Genomic DNA, 16,152 nt, shown 5'->3' with positions numbered 1-16,152 from the left:
TGATGAGGCAAGCTGTGGCAAAGTTTGCGGTGTTTGCACCTTTATTTTCGCGGGAGACGTACTGTACCTCAGGTTGCCCGGTAAGGGGGAACGCTGATATATTTTCAACATAATACGGCGGTATTATACGGGGTTTACTGAGCAGAATTCAGGATTTAATAACTATGTGGATGTCGCTAAGCATCAGAAGCAGCTAAATGCACTAGTGTACACCGCGAATATGCACAAGTCGCAAGCCCCTTCTACAAGTAGAGGCCCTCAGGCTCGTTCTCACTCTTCGTCTTCATCACGCGCTCCCTAGCAGCTCTAAAGTCCGCCATTTGAACTCGCATTCGCCGCTCTCGGAGAGCCATCAACCCTGCCTCAGAGCAGATAGCTTTGATATCCGCGCCAGAAAGGTCGTCCTTTTGACTAATGAACTCATCCAGATCTACGTCGTCGCTGAGAGACATTTTGGACGTATGGAGAGCAAAAATCTTCTTTTTGGTGTTTTCTAGGGAGCATTGTCAGCAGGAAAATACAGCAGCTTCGGTTTCTAAAGGCAAACTCACGATCTGGGTTTTCGAAAAGAATCTTGCGGTCGATACGGCCAGGTCGAATCAAGGCCGGGTCTAAAGTCTCGATTTTATTGGTGGCCATGATGACCTTTACATCGCCACGGTCATCGAACCCATCAAGCTGATTAAGAAGTTCTAACATGGTACGTTGAACTTCCCGCTCGCCACCGGAAGTGGATTCGTAACGCTTTGTTCCGATGGCATCGATTTCATCAATGAACACGATAGACGGGGCGTGCTCTGCAGCAACCTGGAAAATTTGACGGACTAACCGTGGACCATCACCAAGGTATTTCTGAATCAACTCGCTACCAACAATACGAAGGAAGGTAGCACTGGTTTGGTTGGCGACAGCTTTGGCAAGTAGGGTCTTTCCTGTGCCTGGTCCTCCATAGAGAATGACACCTTTCGGGGGCTTGATACCCATCTCCTCGTATAGCTCTGGGTGTAGTAACGGTAACTCAACGGCTTCTCGAACCTCTTGAATCTGCGACTCCAACCCTCCAATATCTGCGTACGATTCTGTGGGTGCTTTGTCCAATTTCATAACAGACACCAGAGGATCCGCGTCATCGGTCAACACGCCAACAACCGATACCGATTTGTGATGTAGGAGGATGCTGGCGCCAGGCTCAAGTAGGTCCTTGTCCACGAAAGACATGATAGACACGTAGTACTCGGGACCCGTGGCGCTAGAGATGATTGCATGATCGTCATCGATCATCTCCTCGAGATTGCCAACGCTCATCGGGCTCCCTCTCATATCATCGACGCGGCTCCTCTCATCCGCATTTCGATCCAAAGCATCAAAGTCATCACTGGCCGAGGGCGCCGCCGACGCTTGAGCCTTCGTCTTGCGGAGACGTTCCTGATTCTCGACATACTCCTCTTCCAATATCAAATGATCGTGGACCCGCTGCATTCGGAGGTATCGCAGTTTGCACCGTGAAGTCGGGAATATCGTAGGGAGTTTGGCAGCGGCATTGGGGCCAGCAGCCTTACGTTTCTTACGCCCGATTCTAGTCGTGGGCTGTGGAGGAGGTTCGTACTTTGGCTTTTCCTTCTGCGAGAATCCCAGGTTAGCAGCGGAAAAACCAAGCTCATAACGTGGTTGACCGTCACGGGGGTTTAAGCCCTGATCCATACTTTCTTGTCCTTCTCGTCTTTCCCGTCGCCCCCCGGGGGGCCACCGCCCATCTGGGATGGTTGATTTCCCTACAGTAAATCCAATTTAGTATATTCGAAAACAGCAAGCCAGGAAGGAAAGGGAGAGAAGCTGACCATTGTATTAAATGACTAGGCTTTCGCGAAGCTTTAAATGTATGAGTGGCTTTGGATATAGATAAATGGCTACGAACAGAGACTTGCAGCTATAGACAGTCGAGGGTCAGGAGAGACAGGGCAAGGCTGTAGGATCGGTGCAATGAAGCTGTTGTCTTCTGGCAGTCGAGCGTCGTTTCGCCCAAGCTGGCTGGAAGAGGCGACAACAAGCTGTGGCTTAGTCAGTCAAACTCGTCGATGCTTATGTCAGCAGTGCCCTTCCGCGACGAGACCGGACGAAACGCGATCGCAAGGAGAGAGCGTTGATGAAGACGAAGAAGAAGACGAAGAAGAAGAAGAGTTGGTTGGTGATCCCATCTTGCACTGGAGACAGCTTTTCACCATCCACAACAGCCACTGAATTTGTTATCCTTATTGTTGAATTTAGAACTGGAGCCCAATCCAGCCCCGGGTGCCGGTGCAGTTGGTGAACAAAACCGCCCATACCGACCTCAGACTCCCCGGTCAGTGCTCAAGCATCGCGTTCAGCATTGGCTACAAAAGACATCGGCTACTTGTCTCTTCCTGTTCTTCCACTCACTGAAGCCCGTCCACCCGCTGCCACCTCACTCTCCATTCCCTGACTGGACCACAAAATAGCCACTTCGACGCCTGCACCTGTGCGGTTCTGGTTGGTTCGTAACATCCGCCATTCCCCCCATCTTCTCCACCCCAAACCCTGCAAGCCGCTGTATCTGCCTAGGCGTTTCCTGCGCAGCCTAATCCAACTCTTAGCAATCATAGACACCGCTGACGGATAGCATCGTCACATTCTCACCCACCTACGGAGTACATGCTCTTTTAAGCCTGGCACTCAACCTTTTTTTCCCTTTTTGCTCCTCTGCTTGACTTCTCAATCTTGTTCACGGCTCCGTCTACTACTTTTCCACCACCACTCTGACTCTTCTGGACTTCACTTGTGCAACCAGCTGCCTCTCATTAAGCCTCCAGTAACCTTTCTGTGTCCTCACCGTCCGACCGGTCAATCCTTGACTCATTCACTGGTTGTCTGACCCAGCCTTAAGACTTTTCAAGGAAGGCCTGATTTATTCTGTTTTGTTTTTTCATTTATTAATCTTTTTTTTGTTAATTTCCATTGCCTTTCTATTCCTTTTTGTTGCATTTCTTCAGCATCCATCTGAAAAGGTATTTGCATCTTGCCTTTCCACATCTTGCGCCGGCATGTCGCATGACACACTTTTTTTCTGGATTTGCCCGGCAAACATGGCTGAGAAATTAGCCAGAAAAAGAAGCTAACTTCGAGTTCTAGTCATTGTTAGCACTCAGAATACCCGGAAGGACCTTTAGATAGATTGCCTCTAGATTCACTTCTTGCACATATTCTTCGGTGAATTCTTTATAATTTCCCTACGTCGGCCGACTCGACCAACTTTCAATTGTCCATCATGGCTTCAAATCGCGCTCGCCGCATCGCCAAAGAACTCGCAGACATTCATGATGACAGTCACTCCCAGGTTGCTGTCGAGCCCATTGGTGGTGGGGACGACCTCACACATTTGAAGGGAACTTTTCAGGGTCCTCCGGGGACCCCATACGAAGGTGGAACCTATCGCGTCGACATCAGGATCCCCAACGAGTACCCCTTCCGCCCTCCAGTTATGAGGTTTGATACCAAATTGTGGCATCCAAATGTCAGCAGTCAAACTGTGAGTCGGGAGCCGCAATTCATCGCCATCTGGAAACAGAACCGCTAATGCAGCTCTAACCACAGGGAGCTATTTGCCTTGACACATTGGGCACGGCCTGGTCCCCCGTCCTTACCATCAAGTCTGCGCTGCTCTCCCTGCAGTCTCTGCTCAGCACTCCTGAGCCAAAAGATCCCCAAGATGCCGAAGTTGCCAACATGCTACTTCGGAATCCAAAGGAATTCGAACGAGTTGCAAGGGAATGGGCCGTCATGCATGCCGGCGCGCCAAAAAAGCAGATTGGCGAAGGCAGCGGCGGAGCTACAGCGGCGTCCATCCGCGAGAAAGAGATCAAGTCGAAGCAGGAGCAAGAGCAAGAAGAGCTTGCCGCGTATGTTTTATCCACTTCCCGAGTCGAAAACCATCGTTTTCCCCTTCGCTAACCAATCGATCCACAGGTATGAGGGATATAACAAGGATCTCATCGACCGTTTCTGCAGCATGGGCTTCGATGTCCCAAGAGTCGTTGCAGCTTTCAAATATGTTGGCATCGACCGGATGGACGGAGAAGATTACGAACTGGAGGAGGCTTACATGGGAGATGTAACCGCTCGTCTTCTGGGAGAGCCATGAAAGGTGTTCTGGGGAGCAACATTACGTTTCTCCCCTCGCCTGCGTCGTGTTTTCTTTTTGCAAGGACCTCCAGTGTGAACTCCATTATCCGCACGAACCTTGTACCCCTTTTACGTGTCAATGACCATGAAACAGATCGATGAAGGTGGTGGATAGCGAAAGGTGTCTGGCGAACAAATTTCTGGCGTTTCAGCAGCAGGAATGGGAGGTGTTATTGTCACCATGTGCAATATGTTATTCTTCAAGCCTTTCTCTATCTCAGATTAGGTTCGTTAGTTGGGTTTAATGCGGAATACTGTTCTCATATCACTTCACAAAACAGCTCGCGTGGGGGCAGGATTTCGCGGTTCGGGTCGATGGAGCAGAGTAAATATAACTTGATCAACCATGAAGACTGGATTCGCTACTTAAGTCATCCAGATTGCAGAGTACCTCATCCCAAAATATAATAACTGTTGACATGTGTATTCGATATCTCCGCACTTCGTACGTAGCTCAAAATCTGAAGCTGCCACGACCCACATGAGCTCGCTCATCCGTTCCAAACCTCCTTTCTCCCCAACGCCAACTCCATTCACACAATGCTCGAAGACGACATCTATCGGACGTCCACCCAGTACCGGCTCTGGTCGTTCACCAAGGAATCCTTAAATTCTATTCGAGAAAACACCAATTCCCTTGCGAGCGTTCGTGTTCGAGATGCGATCCGTCGGGCGCAAGAAGCTCGCCGGGCGACTTCGACGCCTGGAGGCAGCGATGAACCGGATTCAAAGACCAATACACCCGCAGGGCCTGAGAGTGAGATTGAGTGTTTGACGCCGGAAGACGAATTGGAATTGGTGCAATATTATTGTGAGAAAACGCTGGAGCTGGGGGATGAATACAAGCCTCCGCTGCCGACGACGGTGAGGGTAAGAAGGACTCTTCCCACCCTGGGCATCTCTATAGAGCTCGTACAGTGAATGGATACTGACCTATACATGGGATGTAGGCCACCGCTATTCAATATCTGCGCCGTTTCTATGTCACCAACTCGCCTATGACCTATCACCCGAAATCAATAATGCCCTGTGCCCTTTTTCTTGCCACGAAAACGGACAATTACTACATGTCCCTGCGTTCATTTGCGGAAAAGATCCCTAATACGACTGCAGAGGATATTATAGCTCCAGAATTCCTGCTTACTCAGGGCCTACGATTCGCGTTTGACATCCGCCACCCCTTTCGGGGCCTGGAAGGCGGAGTCATGGAACTCACCGCCATAGCAAAAGGCGAAGGTGCGCCTGGTCCCCATCACCCAGAGCAAACGGCCGCAAAGCTCCAAGAAGCCATCCAGGCCATTCCTCCCGCAGAGGGAGCGGCACCGTCAGCCTCCATAACGGACCGTATCGCCTCCGCCCATGGGAAAACAAGACAAATCCTCAAAACCGCCGCACAAATGACAGATGCCTACTTCCTTTACACACCCTCACAGATCTGGCTTTCTGCCCTCCTCCTCGTGGACCAGCCCCTCCTAGAATTTTACCTCGATACAAAACTCGGCCCCGCGCCGTCTGGTTCTTCCCCGCCAGCCAGCGCTCCAGAATCCGCTCTAGCCATGCTTTTTGCCCTCCGTGCAAAGCTCACGGGTGTCCTGGAGTCTTGCTCCACGCTCCTGGGCACGTATCTAAACACCCATGACCCCAATGCCCCTCCAGATCCGGCCCGCATGAAGAACCTAAAACGCATTGGCAAAAAACTTTACCACTGCCAAAACCCCGAGAAGTTCTCTGAGCTAAGCGCGGGTAGGACCCAGAGGAGGGAGGGTTCAGGGAGCACCACGCCAGCCCTACTACCTACCGCTGGCGGAGGCGATGTGGATGAGACTGAGGGTCCTGCTATCAAAAAGAGGAAGTTGGAGAAGGAGGCGGAGGAGGCTGGTAATGGTGGTAATAAATGATTGGCACATATACGATAACGGCATGGGATCTGGAATGCTTTGGAGGGTTTCTTCTCCGGATTTGATATTCGATAGATGGTGGGCTTCATTTAGCAGGTTTGGGAACTCGGATGCATCATATACCATAAAGTCTACAGATATTATTATGAAAATGAACGATGGCTTTTCTTTCATTCGATCATCCAGCTCTACACAAAGGCAAAATCACAATGCTTAACACAGGCAGCTTACCAGCCATATCAACCGCAGCCATATACTTTTGCTCATGGGCCCAGAAGGCATGCGCGATCAATTTATTCATGTAAATAACCTATTTGCCATTTTTGAGGCTTATTATTATGTAAGCCAAAAACCGGCCCAGAGCAAAAAACAAAAAAGTAAAAAGCCGTCCCTTTTTATCATTGCAAGGAGGGAAAGAAAAACGAGCACAAGTTGCATAGTATGGTATTATAAAGGGAAAGCAACCTTTCAAAAAGATGTAAGGAGGGAAAAGAAAGATTAAACCTGACCAGCGGAAATCATCTTCTTCCTCAAGTAATTCTTATATTCGCCAATGGAACCATCCCATCGTCGAACAGTCTTGTGCTCGCAAACCATGATGTCTTTAGCGATCTTGTCAAGCAATCTATACAAGGAGGCACGTTAGCATATCTAATATTCTAGACTACGATAGGGCAAAAATAGACAGCAATACAAACCTGAAGTCATGAGAAACAACGACGACACCTCCACTGAATGCATTAATGGCATCTGCCAAACTGTCGATAGTAGGAATATCAAGACCGTTGGTAGGTTCGTCGAGCAAGAGCATGTTGGGTCCGTCGATCGCAAGGAGAGCAAAGACAATTCTGCTCTTCTGGCCCTCGGACAGGGTACCCATCAAGGCCGTCTGAGCATCACCTGTAAGACCATATCGGCCAAGCTGCTGGCGCCAGTATTGGTAATCCTGGGACTTCTCCTTATACTTGTCTCGGACGAAGTCGAGCGCCGATTTGGTAAGATCAAGCTGTTCTGCGGAGTGCTGACTGTACAATCCTAGCTTCAAGTGTGTGTGGCGTGTGACGCTTCCAGATGTTGGGCTCAGTTTACCGGTCATGAGACGAAGAAGGGTGGATTTGCCAACACCATTAGGACCGACCAATGCAGTTCTGGAGTCCATGTCCACACCAAAATCGAGGTGCTCGTAGAGGTTGTCTTTCGCATCTCCACTGTAGGAGAACGTGACGTCGTCGAACGAAAGAACAGGGGGAGGTAGCTTCTCAACGTCGGCGAAACGGAATGTAAAAATCTTATCTGGAATCACTGGCTGAATGAAGCCATCGGCTTCCATCTTGTCAAGAATTTTTTGACGTGACTTGGCTTGTCGGACAAGGTTGGCATATGTACCAGCAGATGCGATGAATTTCTTGATATGAGCGATTTCTTCTTGTTGCTTGTGATAGGCCTTCATCTGGTTGGTCTCGTTTTCGGAGCGAGTCTTATGGTAAGAGTCGTAATTACCACCATAGTACATCAGCGACTTCTGACGCATGTCGATCATGTTCGTACAGACACCGTTGAGGAAATCCATACTGTGCGAGACAAGGATAAGAGTGCGATCCCATTTTTTTAGATATTCTTCAAGCCACACGCAAGCTTCCAAGTCAAGATGGGCAGTTGGATCGTCGAGAAGAAGCAAGGATGGCTTGACGAATAGGGCTTTTGCAAGAGCAACACGCATTCTCCAGCCACCGGACATGTCCTTCGTCTTCTTAGTAATAGTTTTCTTGTTGAATCCCAAACCAGTAAGGATCAAAGAGGCTCTGGTGTGGAAGGTCGAAGGGTCCATGGTTTCCATGCGCTATATCACAATTAGTCTTGTTACATGAGCTGCAAAACGGGGAAGAGTACAGCTCCGACTTACCTCATACAAATCCTCTAGAATGGGACTCTCTGGTCCATCCTTCTCCAAAATTTCTTCAGCAAGTTTGTCTAGCCTTTCCATCTCGTTTTCTGCTTCTTTAACAACCCACTCCAAAGCACCGAGTTCACTGGGGGGTGCTCCCTCATTCAGCAGATAGATGTCAATATGCTCTGGGATAGGGAACTCCCGCTTGTCGATGGCCTTGAGGAATGTAGATTTGCCACATCCGTTCTCACCAAGCAAGCCGTATCGCCGGCCATAGTTGAGCTCGAGTGTGGAGTCGGTGATGAGGACTCGGCCGTGGAAAACGAGAGACGCTGAAGTAATCTTAACGTCTTGACTCGAGGGAAGAGATGCCAACACTCCCGTCGTAACACGATCAGACAAGCCATGTTTGTCCATCTGCTCTGTCAATCTTTTGATGTCGGACATCTTGGAGGCGCTGGTGGCGGGTTCCTCGATGAGGTTGGCATCCTCTACCTGATCGCCATTAACGGACGAAGCTCGAGAAGCATTCTTCGAGTTGACCTTCGACGACAGGCGCGAAGCGGGTGTCTTCTTCTCTTTGCCCTCAGCGGCACGCTTTGCCTGGCGGGCAGCCTTGGATGCAGAAACCATCTTGACTGTGTGGTGTTTCCTTTGTGCTGGGGGAGTCTAATATGTATCGTCTGGATAGGAACAGATGGCGACCGAGTCAAAAATGTGGAAATCGCCGTGGGAGAGGCTCGAGTACAAGAGGTCTATGTATATATGCAAATACGAAGAGAGAAAAAAAATATAAAGCAATCTGAAAGGTTTGCACGATATCCTGTGTTAGGTGGGGTCTTGGGGGTCTTATCGATAGAAGAAGCCCTAAGAAAGTGGGTTGGAACAAGGGAACAAGAAAAACACTGCTGTCTATTAAGTCGTAACTCTCAGCTTTTTCCAATAGGATTGGATGAATTAAGAACAAGACAGGAAATAGACAGGCAAAAAGAAGTAAAGGAAAAAAGAAATCTCCTCCTGTGAGTGCAGAGAGGGAAGATTGTCAGAGTTTGATGATGTCTTTTCTTTGCTGGCGCTGAGTCTGAATTTGAAAAATCCTTGTGGGGGGCTGATTAGATAAGCATAGCTGCACGCCACTGCCAAGACGGCAAAACTATTGGCCGAAAGGCTTAGTAATAAACTGCCTTTCTCTCGGCGCCGGCAGCCTCAATTGGAAGAGTCGAGAGTAGAGGCTTGAGAGGCCCAGGCGCAAAACTCTCGCCGGCAAAGAGCCATACAGAGGCCCTGTGGCACAACCGTCACATGGATGTTGAGTGTGGTGGAATATAAAAGGCTACCCCTCCGCGCGTAACGGCGAATGATAGCTGTTGGACTGTATAATGAATGATTCTGTCTATTGTCGCTCATTATACATCGCTGTGCCGTCTATCGGACTATCATCATGCATGAAACGATAAAACAGGAAAAAAGAGACAGACAATCTATATTCGTCTACTCAGTCGCTCTAAAAACTCTTTTTCATCTGGTGTAAGGATGATCGAGTCAGTCACGGAAATTTGGCCGGCCTTGATCATTATTTGAACGTCGTCTGAAGCCTTGTCTTCATTGAGAGTAAGACTTGATGGATTCTCTTCGTTGGCGTCGGTGGTCGAGCCGTCGTCCTTTTCGCGAACCGTGGGCAGAAGGCTCTCGGGTGTCCACCAGTGAAGAGGGAATCGTCTTTGAATATTGTTGAAGAGTAGGGCCGACGCCAATATCAGCACGGAGCTGAGCAGCACAATAGGGAGCAAAAACCACCCCAAGCGTCTTGTTGTTGGATCTACGACTGCAAGTAAACCAGTGGCACCGGCTGGCGGATGGATCGTCTTGGTGATAATCATCACCAATGTGGCTGCCGCACATGCAATCGGTCCGGCGATCCAGTATAAGGTCTCGTGGTTTGGGTTCAACGAAAAGAGCTTTGCGATGCATATGCCAACGAGCGCCGAGAAAAATTGGCCAAAGAGTGCATTTCGAGGTTGAGCCAGCGGAGACTCTATCGCACAATATTCCAGGACCGCTGCTGCGCCCTATAACATGTCAATAAAAACATCTATCATGAAAGGGAGCTGCCGCTGGACAGGGTCTTGGCTGGCAGGATCAACTCACGAAGCTTCCAACAATGATCGGGGCGCCATGCTGCCGGAATGAAGGGATATGGGTCGACACTGCTGTGACGATCAACAGCCCGGTGAACACGCCGATCAAGGACCAAAGCATCACCAGGACATTCCCAACTTTCTTGGGAGGATGAAGCCGATGCCCAAGAAAATGGGCTACCGGCCTAGGGAGGAGATGCCATCTTGGGTGCGGGACATATCGGTTCAGGAAACGGTCGATATCTACCTCTAAGGTATGGAACTTGCGAAAATTTTCTATGGTGGGAACTTTTGCGATCGGCATCTTCGAGAATACTCTCTATGAAGAGATGGAGATACAGAGAAACAAAGAGAATAGCGTCTGGTTTTGAGAGCAACAACGAGCAGAAGGGAACGAGAATCTAGAGTAACGAAAACAGCAATATCCTCCCTAGGCTCGCCATCTGCCCGCATGGACACTGTACTAACTATCAAAGCAGAACTTGCTGCCACCAACACGCCAGGCTTAGCTCCAAAAAAGAGTCAGAACTACTCCGTATGCGACCAGAGTAACTGATTGGGGGGGAATTATCGCGACCATTCTGCTGTGAAGTCTTTGTCTTGAAACGGTAATACAGATACGAAACAACTCCAAAAGTTTCGCTTGCCATGAGGTTTTTCCGCGGATTTGAGGTTCTTTTGCTGTGCTTGAGTGGCGGTTAGGGAGGAGGTAATGGTATGTTTTACTCCTTGTTTTTTGTCACTTTTGTTGTAAAAGGGGAACGGGTCCACAGCGTATGTAATATCGCTCATCACCACCAATCGGGCTTCAAGAACACAAACTCCGCGTCAGAATTCGGTTGGGGTTGATACAAGGCTCTAGCTATCCGACGTACGTTACTCCGTACTTCGTACTGTGTACTCCGTATTGAACATGTACTTTTCCTTTCCCCGTTTCAGTACTCGTACGGAGTACATCATACGGGGTAGATACGTCCATGACGCCGTCTCTTTCACACCGAGTGCTACCAACACCTATCGACAGAATATTGTGATAATATGTCTCTGCCTCCCCCGTGCAGAGGAATCTGAACATTGCTTACCATCCCCTTTACTAGGATAAGAGCAGCACTCTTTCAACTCCCTTCTTGGTGAGGGGAGGCATCAAATATACCCCGCATTGGCCCAACCAAATTTCCACTTCCCCCCACATCAAGCAGTTTGGTGCTGAGACGAGAGAACTCCAATTGTATTTCCCCTATTTGTGTATAGCTCTTTGAATGTGGACGGATATACCTGGCCTGTCTGTCCGATATATTCTCTGGATACGCCGCTTCTTAACATTCTCAATGCAAAACAAGAAATCAAGCTAGCAATGTAAGATTTGCTTCGTGATTTCTTGGCCAAAGTCTTGACTATAGAGTTTGTGCATCAAGGCCATTTCAGTTGCGAAGCCAGAGCATAAAACCTTACAAGCATGTCTCATTTCGCATTCAGGAGAACTACAAGCCTGCTCCTGAACTGCTTGCTTTACCCAAGGAAAAGACAAGTTATCTAGAGAGACAAGAGTTTGAGCAATGACCAGTGTGTCTTAATTCAATCCAAAGAGGTTTTGCTGAGTTTTCGTCGCTCAGGAGTCAGAAACAAGGGTCTATGTCTCTATAAATGTTTCTCTCATTCCATTGAAAAATCAACAGCAATTACAACGAGGACTGGGAGATCAGTTCCTTCAGGATCCTTGATTCATCAATACTGCAAAATCCTGCATATGATCATGCTAAGTACAACATATCCAACAAAGGATACCCAAACAAACAGTTGTACTCAAAAGTCCGAATGCCGACCCCTACTAGCTAAACTCAATCACTGCTTTAACATTCGTAATTTCCATTTTGATCCCCTTGGCCCTGTCCCTTCACCTTCAATCTCACAGGTTTCATCCACCGCATCGTCCATGCATACATAAACATCTGTCCTTCGTACAATACCACTCGTGGGTGAGCTTGGGCACGCTTCACTTTCTTCTCTGGATGACCGGAATTTCGCTGTGAATGCACTGGGAGGACACGAAATGATCTCTCCAGTCTCGCAATTCTCGTTAATATTATTAATAGAAGGGCGATACCCGCCAAATGAGCTGGTTCTGATCTTTTTGGGCATAGCCGGGCCGGTGACCTCGACCTTGTAGTTGCATATTCCGGGCCGATTTCCCGGGTTTTTTTCGAAGTCGTTTGACTCGCTGTGAATGGTGCTGGGGCGGGGAATCCCTTGAGGGAAACTTTTTGCGCTAGAAAGCCGTGAAAGGTTGAGTCGCTCGGGGCGGCGACGGGTGTAGCGGCCGGTGGTAAGCTGGTGGGCTGACTCGGCTTGGGAGGAGAAAAATCGTTTAAACATGGGTCCTAGGGTCGGAAGAGATGTCGAGATTAAAGCTAGATGGAGTTCCAGACTAAGCGGCGGAAAATAAGCTTAACGTCTCATGAATGATGAAAGAGTTATGTGATATATCGCGGACAGGGAATTGCTAACATACAGAGACCATAAACCGTAGTCATCACCACTAAGATGTTAACCTTGTTAGAATTGAGAATGATCTGCTCCATGGACACGAGGCAAACATACCGGTATTTCACCTTCACTTTCAAAGCGTACACCGACATTGAAGTTTTAATTATTGCAGCGAAGCATGTCCTAGAAAGCCAAGTTTAGTATGCACTTCGGTCAAGCCAGGGCCATAGTTCTCAAACTGACAGATAACCGAATGCCACCATCACTATAAATGCCAACCGAAACCGTCGGGTATTCTGAAGATTATGAAATAAAACAACGCAGAAAGTTACAAAACAACCATCAATAGCAGCATCGATACCTAGTTTCCAGTTAGCTTATCATCTCGTGAGGAGATACACAAAATGGACTCACCACAGATTATCATATTAAACACCATAAACCCCGCTCTCGACAAACATTGCGCCGTGTCTCTCTCAGTGAGTGACCACCCAGCAGACACGGGAATGCAGCGGAAGATTTGAAGCCCGAGATGGGCCAACAAAAGAACAAATAGAGCAGCTTCCGGCGTTAAAGTATAAGCAGCTTTTCCAAATATAGGGTATGGTACGGGTGAATCGCAAGCATACCAAGGATACATTTCACGAAGACACGTCTTTTTCCTCTTCCAAGAACTCGCAGAAGAAAGAGGCCGAATGATATCTTCACAGAGTAGATTCCAAGTCCAAGGATCATGAAATGAAAGTACGCGAGTTTTACAAGCGCAGAAAGGTCAGATCTTGTTAGGAACTGGGTATATCGCCCAAGTCCATGTTTCGATTCAAAAATTAAATACCCGATAATGAGAGAGGCGCAGACCTATACCGGCAGCGTTAGTTGAGAGGATATAGAAGCATTATCAGTCGGTCAACGAGGAGTTGGATGCACCGATGCAAGTGTTATGAAAAAATCATCGAGCGAAAAGCGTTTCACAACGAATATGCGAACATAAAGCCTCACGAGAACAACGAGGAGGGCAACGCCGGAGAAAAATCCAGAGATGCTTAATATCATAGGGGCCTTCGAGGTGTCGGATAGGCTGGGGTCGAACTCTGGTTCATTCCTCCGATGCAATAGGAGCGAGAAATCCCCCAACAATGCCATCGATGACATGCTGGACTGATGCCAGTCTGCCAGTATTTAGGCCAGACCCCACGCTCTTCATTGTCCGCAATGTGTATAAAGGGTGTAAAGGAGAGAATTATCCTGAGAATAGAAGTGACAAAGAGCATCAACAAACGGACCTCTAGAAATGAAGCCGGTTCAAGCCAAGCTGAGAATAATAATACTGTACTCCGTACGGAGTACCTACCCAAGGAATTGCAGGTCGCGGGAGACATCCAGGAGCGCTCGAGATCCGCCACTTGAAAAAAGGCGGGGAGGGTGCAGAAGGTCTAGAAGTACCAATCTGCAGGCTGTGCCGTTCACCTTGTTCCCAAGCGGGCCCTTTGTCCTATTTGCAGATCACTTTTGCTAGTCACGCATTTTTTTTAACATTCTTTTTTTCTTCTGGCTCGACAGCAACCAATCGCTGCAGCCCAAGCCTGGGCCATCTTCCGTGTTCACAGTGCATTGTTCCTGCTCTTTGGATTCTGCATCGCTGGGCGCGCAAACGTGGCTTATACTGCAGTTATCGCATGCGTGTTGCATCCAAGGAATGGGTGGCCGAAAGCAGGCCCTGCCCACAAGGAGAGAGAGTCCGCGCAGTTAACGTTTGTACGCATGGCAGGCTCTCTGGACTCTGGGGATCCTCGAAGATATGAAGGCTGACCACTCCCACCACGTGGAGCTCGCGGCGGTGGCAATGGGCTTCGGGCAACAATGCAGAGCGAGAAATTCGTGAAACAGAAAACCAGAGACAGGGCGACTCGCGAGTAAGCTTTGACCGCCCAAGAAGGAAGTCGAACTCAAGCCACAGACTTCATTTATTGGCTCAAGCGCCGGATCAACGGTAGGACTTCCCAAAGCAACCGGGAGAATGACAAAGGAACCAACCGCGGTGCGCAGACTTTGGAAAGGGGAAGGCTATTTTCTCATTTTCTCCTCCGTATCCAGATGCAGCTTTTCTGCAACACATGCCGGGTTTCCAGCCAGATAAACTCTTGACCCGAACGGGAGACTTGTGCTCCATACTACGTACGGAGTTCGGGTGTTGCAAACTTGGAGGATACACTACTTCATGTGGCGTCAACACGTTGCACAACCTGAGAGAAAGACTCCACATGTCCTCCGTTTGGAGGAGTTCTGGAGGTCGATGTATGTGTGACGCGGGAGGTTCGCTCGTCACGCAACTCTCGTGCCACGAGAGCTTGCACCAACAACGGGGAGAGGCAATGAGATCTTCGGACAAGGCTGGCGATCCCCACGCTAAACTATTTCGATTTTCTCTGAGACAGATCAAACTTTGCTCTTTGGAAATGACCGGATCTTCAATGGGTTTCTCAGATCCGCCTTAAACATTGAATTCGAAAGGATAATAGGGTCTAGAACAAAAGTATTCGAGCCGCGAACTTGAGGGAAGTCCTAAATGAAAAGCGGCAGAACTATCGGATGAAGATGCTTCAAGGGCTCTCTTGCAAGTTCTAAATGTTGAATAACAGATCCTGTCCCAGTCAAATCGCCGATACACCCCCTTGCTATCGCAAAGCTTGGTGGGAGGGATGTTGCAGAAAAGAATCCTGGTGATGTCTGAGCATTTACCGTTGGGACGGCTCCACGAACGACCGTGCCGTGCTATCGAAAGTTTGCGTCATAGTGAGGGAGAAGAGAGCCCATAGGTGGTTCCACAGCATAGCCAAGATCACCAGGTCGCGGGAGCGCGCTCCGAAATGTCGAGATCTTATTCCGCCCATAGCACGAAGTACGGAGTACAGCTAACTCCACCCCTCGAGTCATGTAGTCATAGCGTTGAGGAAGACGGCATGACATAATGTACTGCATCACTTAATTGCATTTTCTCCGTTTCTGTGAAGAACAAAAACAGCCTTGTATCCAGCTGTATTCCTCTTCAGGAGCCGGCAATTTTGGGAACGCCAGCAAAAGGGCAGCTTAGTTGATAGGATGGGATTCAAGATCACATAACGAGACCTGTTTAGCCCGCCAGTTATCCTTTTGGGATCAGGACCGGCTTGAGGTTTCAAAACTCAACCACCCGAACACGCTAACTGGGCTTCGCCAGCTGCAAAAAGGCAGCAAAGTCGGCGTCCCGTCGTCTAGCTGTACACAAGCCAAGTTAGCAATGGCACCAAAGAGCAGCCGACACAATTCACCTTACTCAGGAGTAAGCATTCGATTCCGCTTTCTCCTAAGGCTATCAAGTTGTTGCTTAATGCGCGCGGTCATGGTTTCTGAAGGGGCTAAATATGAAGACCGCCACGGTCCACGAGTCCCGGGCCATGTACGATTTCGAGTCCATAGTTACCTTAGGGCCAAGGATACTAGGTTAACTAGTTAACTCTCCCCGACGAAAAGCATTCGAATCCTGATAGCGGTTGGCAACAAGGGCGGC

At 48.8% G+C, this 16,152-nt stretch overlaps 7 protein-coding genes across 7 annotated transcripts; 3 read left to right on the top strand and 4 right to left on the bottom strand.

Annotated features, from left to right (window-relative positions):
- Window positions 1-147: 147 nt before the first annotated feature.
- CIMG_06100 (26S proteasome subunit P45 family protein) lies at window positions 148-1,989 on the bottom strand. The gene is made up of 4 exons (XM_001242203.2): window positions 1,839-1,989; window positions 1,704-1,772; window positions 552-1,620; window positions 148-493 (listed from the first exon to the last, which is right to left on the bottom strand). The coding sequence occupies exons 1-4, from the start codon at window positions 1,839-1,841 to the stop codon at window positions 243-245; spliced, it is 1,392 nt and encodes a 463-aa protein (XP_001242204.1). The 5' UTR covers window positions 1,842-1,989; the 3' UTR covers window positions 148-242.
- CIMG_13016 (uncharacterized protein) lies at window positions 1,981-2,238 on the top strand (the record flags this gene model as incomplete). The annotated part of the gene is made up of 1 exon (XM_001242202.1): window positions 1,981-2,238. One exon carries the CDS (start codon window positions 1,981-1,983, stop codon window positions 2,236-2,238), a length of 258 nt encoding a protein of 85 aa, XP_001242203.1.
- Window positions 2,239-2,791: 553 nt separating this feature from the next.
- Window positions 2,792-4,391, top strand: CIMG_06098 (ubiquitin conjugating enzyme). Its single transcript, XM_001242201.2, has 3 exons — window positions 2,792-3,544; window positions 3,610-3,914; window positions 3,982-4,391. Exons 1-3 carry the CDS (start codon window positions 3,284-3,286, stop codon window positions 4,154-4,156), a joined length of 741 nt encoding a protein of 246 aa, XP_001242202.1. The 5' UTR covers window positions 2,792-3,283; the 3' UTR covers window positions 4,157-4,391.
- A 346-nt stretch (window positions 4,392-4,737) lies between these two features.
- Window positions 4,738-6,268, top strand: CIMG_06097 (cyclin ccl1; the record flags this gene model as incomplete). The annotated part of the gene is made up of 2 exons (XM_001242200.2): window positions 4,738-5,067; window positions 5,148-6,268. The coding sequence occupies 2 exons, from the start codon at window positions 4,738-4,740 to the stop codon at window positions 6,093-6,095; spliced, it is 1,278 nt and encodes a 425-aa protein (XP_001242201.1). The 3' UTR covers window positions 6,096-6,268.
- A 69-nt stretch (window positions 6,269-6,337) lies between these two features.
- Window positions 6,338-9,023, bottom strand: CIMG_06096 (ABC transporter ATP-binding protein ARB1). Its single transcript, XM_001242199.2, has 3 exons — window positions 7,999-9,023; window positions 6,794-7,935; window positions 6,338-6,720 (listed from the first exon to the last, which is right to left on the bottom strand). Exons 1-3 carry the CDS (start codon window positions 8,614-8,616, stop codon window positions 6,594-6,596), a joined length of 1,887 nt encoding a protein of 628 aa, XP_001242200.1. The 5' UTR covers window positions 8,617-9,023; the 3' UTR covers window positions 6,338-6,593.
- Window positions 9,024-9,464: 441 nt separating this feature from the next.
- On the bottom strand, window positions 9,465-10,571 carry CIMG_06095 (HPP family protein; the record flags this gene model as incomplete). Its single annotated transcript, XM_001242198.2, has 2 exons — window positions 10,132-10,571; window positions 9,465-10,052 (listed from the first exon to the last, which is right to left on the bottom strand). The coding sequence occupies exons 1-2, from the start codon at window positions 10,423-10,425 to the stop codon at window positions 9,465-9,467; spliced, it is 882 nt and encodes a 293-aa protein (XP_001242199.1). The 5' UTR covers window positions 10,426-10,571.
- A 1,097-nt stretch (window positions 10,572-11,668) lies between these two features.
- CIMG_06093 (uncharacterized protein) lies at window positions 11,669-13,873 on the bottom strand. Its single transcript, XM_001242196.2, has 7 exons — window positions 13,533-13,873; window positions 13,235-13,463; window positions 13,020-13,166; window positions 12,849-12,966; window positions 12,720-12,788; window positions 12,631-12,657; window positions 11,669-12,546 (listed from the first exon to the last, which is right to left on the bottom strand). The coding sequence occupies exons 1-7, from the start codon at window positions 13,755-13,757 to the stop codon at window positions 11,964-11,966; spliced, it is 1,398 nt and encodes a 465-aa protein (XP_001242197.2). The 5' UTR covers window positions 13,758-13,873; the 3' UTR covers window positions 11,669-11,963.
- Between the last annotated feature and the right edge of the window lie 2,279 nt (window positions 13,874-16,152).

This window comes from Coccidioides immitis (genome assembly GCF_000149335.2).
Source record: "Coccidioides immitis RS genomic scaffold supercont3.2, whole genome shotgun sequence".
Lineage (NCBI taxonomy): Eukaryota > Fungi > Ascomycota > Eurotiomycetes > Onygenales > Onygenaceae > Coccidioides > Coccidioides immitis.
Note: the sequence above shows the minus strand (reverse complement) of the source record. Positions and strands in the feature narration are given on the sequence as shown.

Bases quoted from the DNA above. Each gene is read 5' to 3' on its own strand.
- CIMG_06096 (XM_001242199.2), bottom strand. From the start codon at position 8,616: ATGGTTTCTGCATCCAAGGCTGCCCGCCAGGCAAAGCGTGCCGCTGAG. The intron at 7,936-7,998 runs GTAAGTCGGAGC...ATTGTGATATAG, and splicing joins TTCTAGAGGATTTGTATGAG to CGCATGGAAACCATGGACCC. The intron at 6,721-6,793 runs GTTTGTATTGCT...CTCCTTGTATAG, and splicing joins GTTGTTTCTCATGACTTCAG to ATTGCTTGACAAGATCGCTA.
- CIMG_06093 (XM_001242196.2), bottom strand. From the start codon at position 13,757: ATGTCATCGATGGCATTGTTGGGGGATTTCTCGCTCCTATTGCATCGG. The intron at 12,967-13,019 runs GTGAGTCCATTT...ACTGGAAACTAG, and splicing joins GTTTAATATGATAATCTGTG to GTATCGATGCTGCTATTGAT. The intron at 12,658-12,719 runs GTATGTTTGCCT...TTAACATCTTAG, and splicing joins AAAGTGAAGGTGAAATACCG to TGGTGATGACTACGGTTTAT.
- CIMG_06098 (XM_001242201.2), top strand. From the start codon at position 3,284: ATGGCTTCAAATCGCGCTCGCCGCATCGCCAAAGAACTCGCAGACATT. The intron at 3,545-3,609 runs GTGAGTCGGGAG...CTCTAACCACAG, and splicing joins CAAATGTCAGCAGTCAAACT to GGAGCTATTTGCCTTGACAC. The intron at 3,915-3,981 runs GTATGTTTTATC...ATCGATCCACAG, and splicing joins GAGCAAGAAGAGCTTGCCGC to GTATGAGGGATATAACAAGG.
- CIMG_06100 (XM_001242203.2), bottom strand. The intron at 1,621-1,703 runs GTATGGATCAGG...GGATTCTCGCAG, and splicing joins AAGACGAGAAGGACAAGAAA to AAGGAAAAGCCAAAGTACGA. The intron at 494-551 runs GTGAGTTTGCCT...AATGCTCCCTAG, and splicing joins TCTTTTCGAAAACCCAGATC to AAAACACCAAAAAGAAGATT.